General features: G+C 39.9%; 1 protein-coding gene across 1 annotated transcript in view; it reads right to left on the bottom strand.

Annotated features, from left to right (window-relative positions):
* Positions 1–999: 999 nt before the first annotated feature.
* Positions 1,000–3,103, bottom strand: part of LOC107674881 (ribonuclease 3-like) — a 25,331-nt gene continuing 23,227 nt past the window's right edge. The window contains exons 26-28 of the mRNA XM_016469023.1: positions 2,077–2,234; positions 1,385–1,490; positions 1,000–1,026 (exon numbers count right to left, since the gene is read on the bottom strand). Of these exons, the coding sequence (XP_016324509.1) occupies positions 1,000–1,026; positions 1,385–1,490; positions 2,077–2,234 (291 nt within the window). The remainder of the gene's footprint in view (positions 1,027–1,384; positions 1,491–2,076; positions 2,235–3,103) is intronic.

Below are 3,103 nucleotides of genomic sequence, written 5' to 3'. Positions count from 1 at the left end.
CTCGCGCTGAAACTCCAAATACGCCTCGCAGAAGAAACCCAGGAAATCCCTATAGCAGTTGCTGAATAACCAGAAGATTCAACTGCTTTCATTGATTCAACGTGACTAATAAACACACGACTACGACAATATATGGTTTATCTGAGTTTGTCTATTTTTATTTTTTATTATAATAAAGTATATAATAATGCAATGCTAATCAACACAGAATAAGGCACGCATCATAGTATTAAGGCTGCACGATGTGCATCTCGTCAGTAAAGCCGGTTCTGTGATTAGTAGTAAATCTCCATCACGTTCTTTCAGATGGAGCAGCGTTTACTACACAGAGCCGTAGTTCACTGACAAGCTATGCAAACAGCTTTCATAATCGCAGAACGATTTCATAATCGCGCGATTAAATCGCCTGCGATTATGAACGCGGTTTTGCGTACCTTGTCAGTGAACTACGGATCTGTGTAGTAAATGCTGCTCCATCTGAAAGCACGTGATGGAGATTTACTACTGATCACAGAACCGACTTTACTGACAAGATGCGCATGACAATCCCATTTGATTAATCATGCAGCCCTAAATTCTGCACGCACAGTGAGGCCAAGACCTATAATGTGGTCTGATATTGATCACAGTCATACACAAACACAATCTGACTGAACTTATAACACACAAACTGTTGTACTTCTCAAATTGTTACTGAAGATATTGAGTAATCATTCACAGTAGAGACTGGAGAAAGTAATTGAACCCTTGAAATTAGTATCCAGTAGATCAGAGTTGCTCAATCCTGTTTCTGAAAATCTGCCTTCCATCAAAGTTTAGCTTCAACCCCAATCAAATACACCTGATTTTCTTGAACACTTGATAATTACAAAGAGGAATGAGCAGATCCTGTAGTAGATCCTCTTTTAGCAGCAACAACCTCCACTACGTTTTTTTGTAGTTTATAAGACTTGCACAACATATATTTCGGACCTTTCCTCACTATAGATCTTTTTCAGTTCAGTATATCGGTCGTGCCACAACATCCTGATTGGAGCAACATAAGGTTTTTGGCTTCACCATTACATAACTACGGTGACCGGGAGGGGACGTCTTCGCTTCACTTAGTTTTGTCGTGGCCACGACATAACTCGTGGGGACGTGGGTCAACACTGTAAATATTGACTCATTATATTTTTTTGCCAATAAAAGCCTTTAAAACATATGATATACTTATCGTTTTTCATTATAAAACGGATAGTTCCGGTCCTTGAGTCTGATTAGTTGAGCCACGTTCGAAGCTGTTGTAAATTACTCTACTAGTGGACACACTATGCATCATTAAAGAAGTTAAAGAGTTAAAGAAAAGAAAATGAAATGAAGAACAGATGAGGGATATACTCACTGTCAAATGTCCTTCATGATGGTCTGGGAAGTGGATGAACAGATATTCTGTTGCCACCAGCTGCATGATAGAATCTCCCAGGAACTCCATCCTCTGGTTGTGGCCTCTGCAGACAGATACAGTGGCTGCATGAAGCCCCAGTCGATAGTTAACCAATGATAAGATTACTGTTGCGTAGTTCCTGGCTGTGGAAAAACGGCCTGTCTCTGTGGGGCCTAATCACCATGTGGGTTCACCATTTTAGGGAGCACAGGCACTGTTTTTGAAACATTTGGCAGTTACGCCGGACCCGCCAGCAAACAAGCGAATGACTGTTTAATTTTATGCATTATGTGCTGCATATGCTATCTGGGCCACGACAACCAGCTGGATCCAGATTTATAAACTCTTCAGGGGCCATATGTATAAAGCTCAGAGAAAAATTGTAGTCTCAAGAATGTCAATTTTTCTCTTATTCCTAGACTTAAGAATAACTTCATAAAGGTTAAAAGTGCTAAGATCTCCATATTCTCTTATGTCATGTTATATGAGCCGAAACAGTCTGATGTATCAAATATGATACTCAACAAAAAACACATATGCAAGTGTTTTGGATTCTTTAAAAATATTTTGTCTAAAGGTTCAATAAACTGTTCCATTTAAAAAAAAAAAATTTTGATTTTACAAAGTCACAGAGGCACTAGAGCACTTACAGGGTGAGGTGGTTGAAGCCCACTGTTCGCAGAGTGAAGGCCCGTGCGAGGAGACGTGCATGAGTGAACAGCACTCCAATGGCATCCTCAAAATTTGTGAGTTTCTGCAGAACTGGAGATGACTCGATCAACTGCCTGTCTGTCAGTGGCTCCTGTACCTAAACATAAAGCAGATCATGAAATGTGTGCTCTTATGCATTAAATAAACTCAACTATTATATTACTACAATGAACCTTACAGACAGCTTCTTTAATTAAAAAAATAATAATTATAAAAGCTGAAATATCAGTAATTTATAATAAAACTTAAAAAAGATAGTTCACCCAAAAACTGTGTCATCATTTACTCACCCTCATGTTGTCCCAAACCCATAAGACTTTTATTCATCTTTCTTACACAAATGAAAATATAGTAACATTTTCACATTATTTTTGCCCATCCATTGAAAGTCTACCAATCAATCTAGGCAATCAATGTTTTCAAGCTTAAAAAGTTCACAAAGTATTTTTTTTTTAGATTTAAAGGTGCAGTAGATCTTGGAAAATGCTAACGCAGCTGCAGGCAGTTTTAAAGGTGCAGTAGGAGATCTTGGAAAATGCTAACTTTAGCCTGATAGCACTGAACGCGAACGTCCCACCCTCCCTGCAATCACCGTACAAAGCCACGCTCCCTGAACGCATTTACGCTCACAGACCAGAACACCAGACCTGTGTGTGAAGACGCTGCTCAGCGCAAATCCGTGAATGAATGTTCCGAAGTGAAGTAAACTTCAACGGATTTCCCCTGCTTCCCTAGCGCGAGGACTGGTATTGGGAACCGCTGAGCTACATCATGTGTCATTCTCAAGAACACAGTGAGAAAACTTTATAGTATAGTACAGTTAGTAAAAGTACTACAATACCAAGGAAGATCGGCTTGTTGATGTTTGTCTGCCATTCTCGCTCTGTCTACACAGCGTGCGTGAACGCGCTGATGACGTATCCTGTCTGCGCGAACAGGGTGCGCAGAGGTATGCTAATACATATG

This window comes from Sinocyclocheilus anshuiensis, unplaced genomic scaffold, assembly GCF_001515605.1.
Source record: "Sinocyclocheilus anshuiensis isolate Anshui unplaced genomic scaffold, SAMN03320099.WGS_v1.1 scaffold890, whole genome shotgun sequence".
Classification (NCBI taxonomy): Eukaryota; Metazoa; Chordata; class Actinopteri; order Cypriniformes; family Cyprinidae; genus Sinocyclocheilus; species Sinocyclocheilus anshuiensis.
This window is presented reverse-complemented; position numbering and strand designations above follow the sequence as displayed.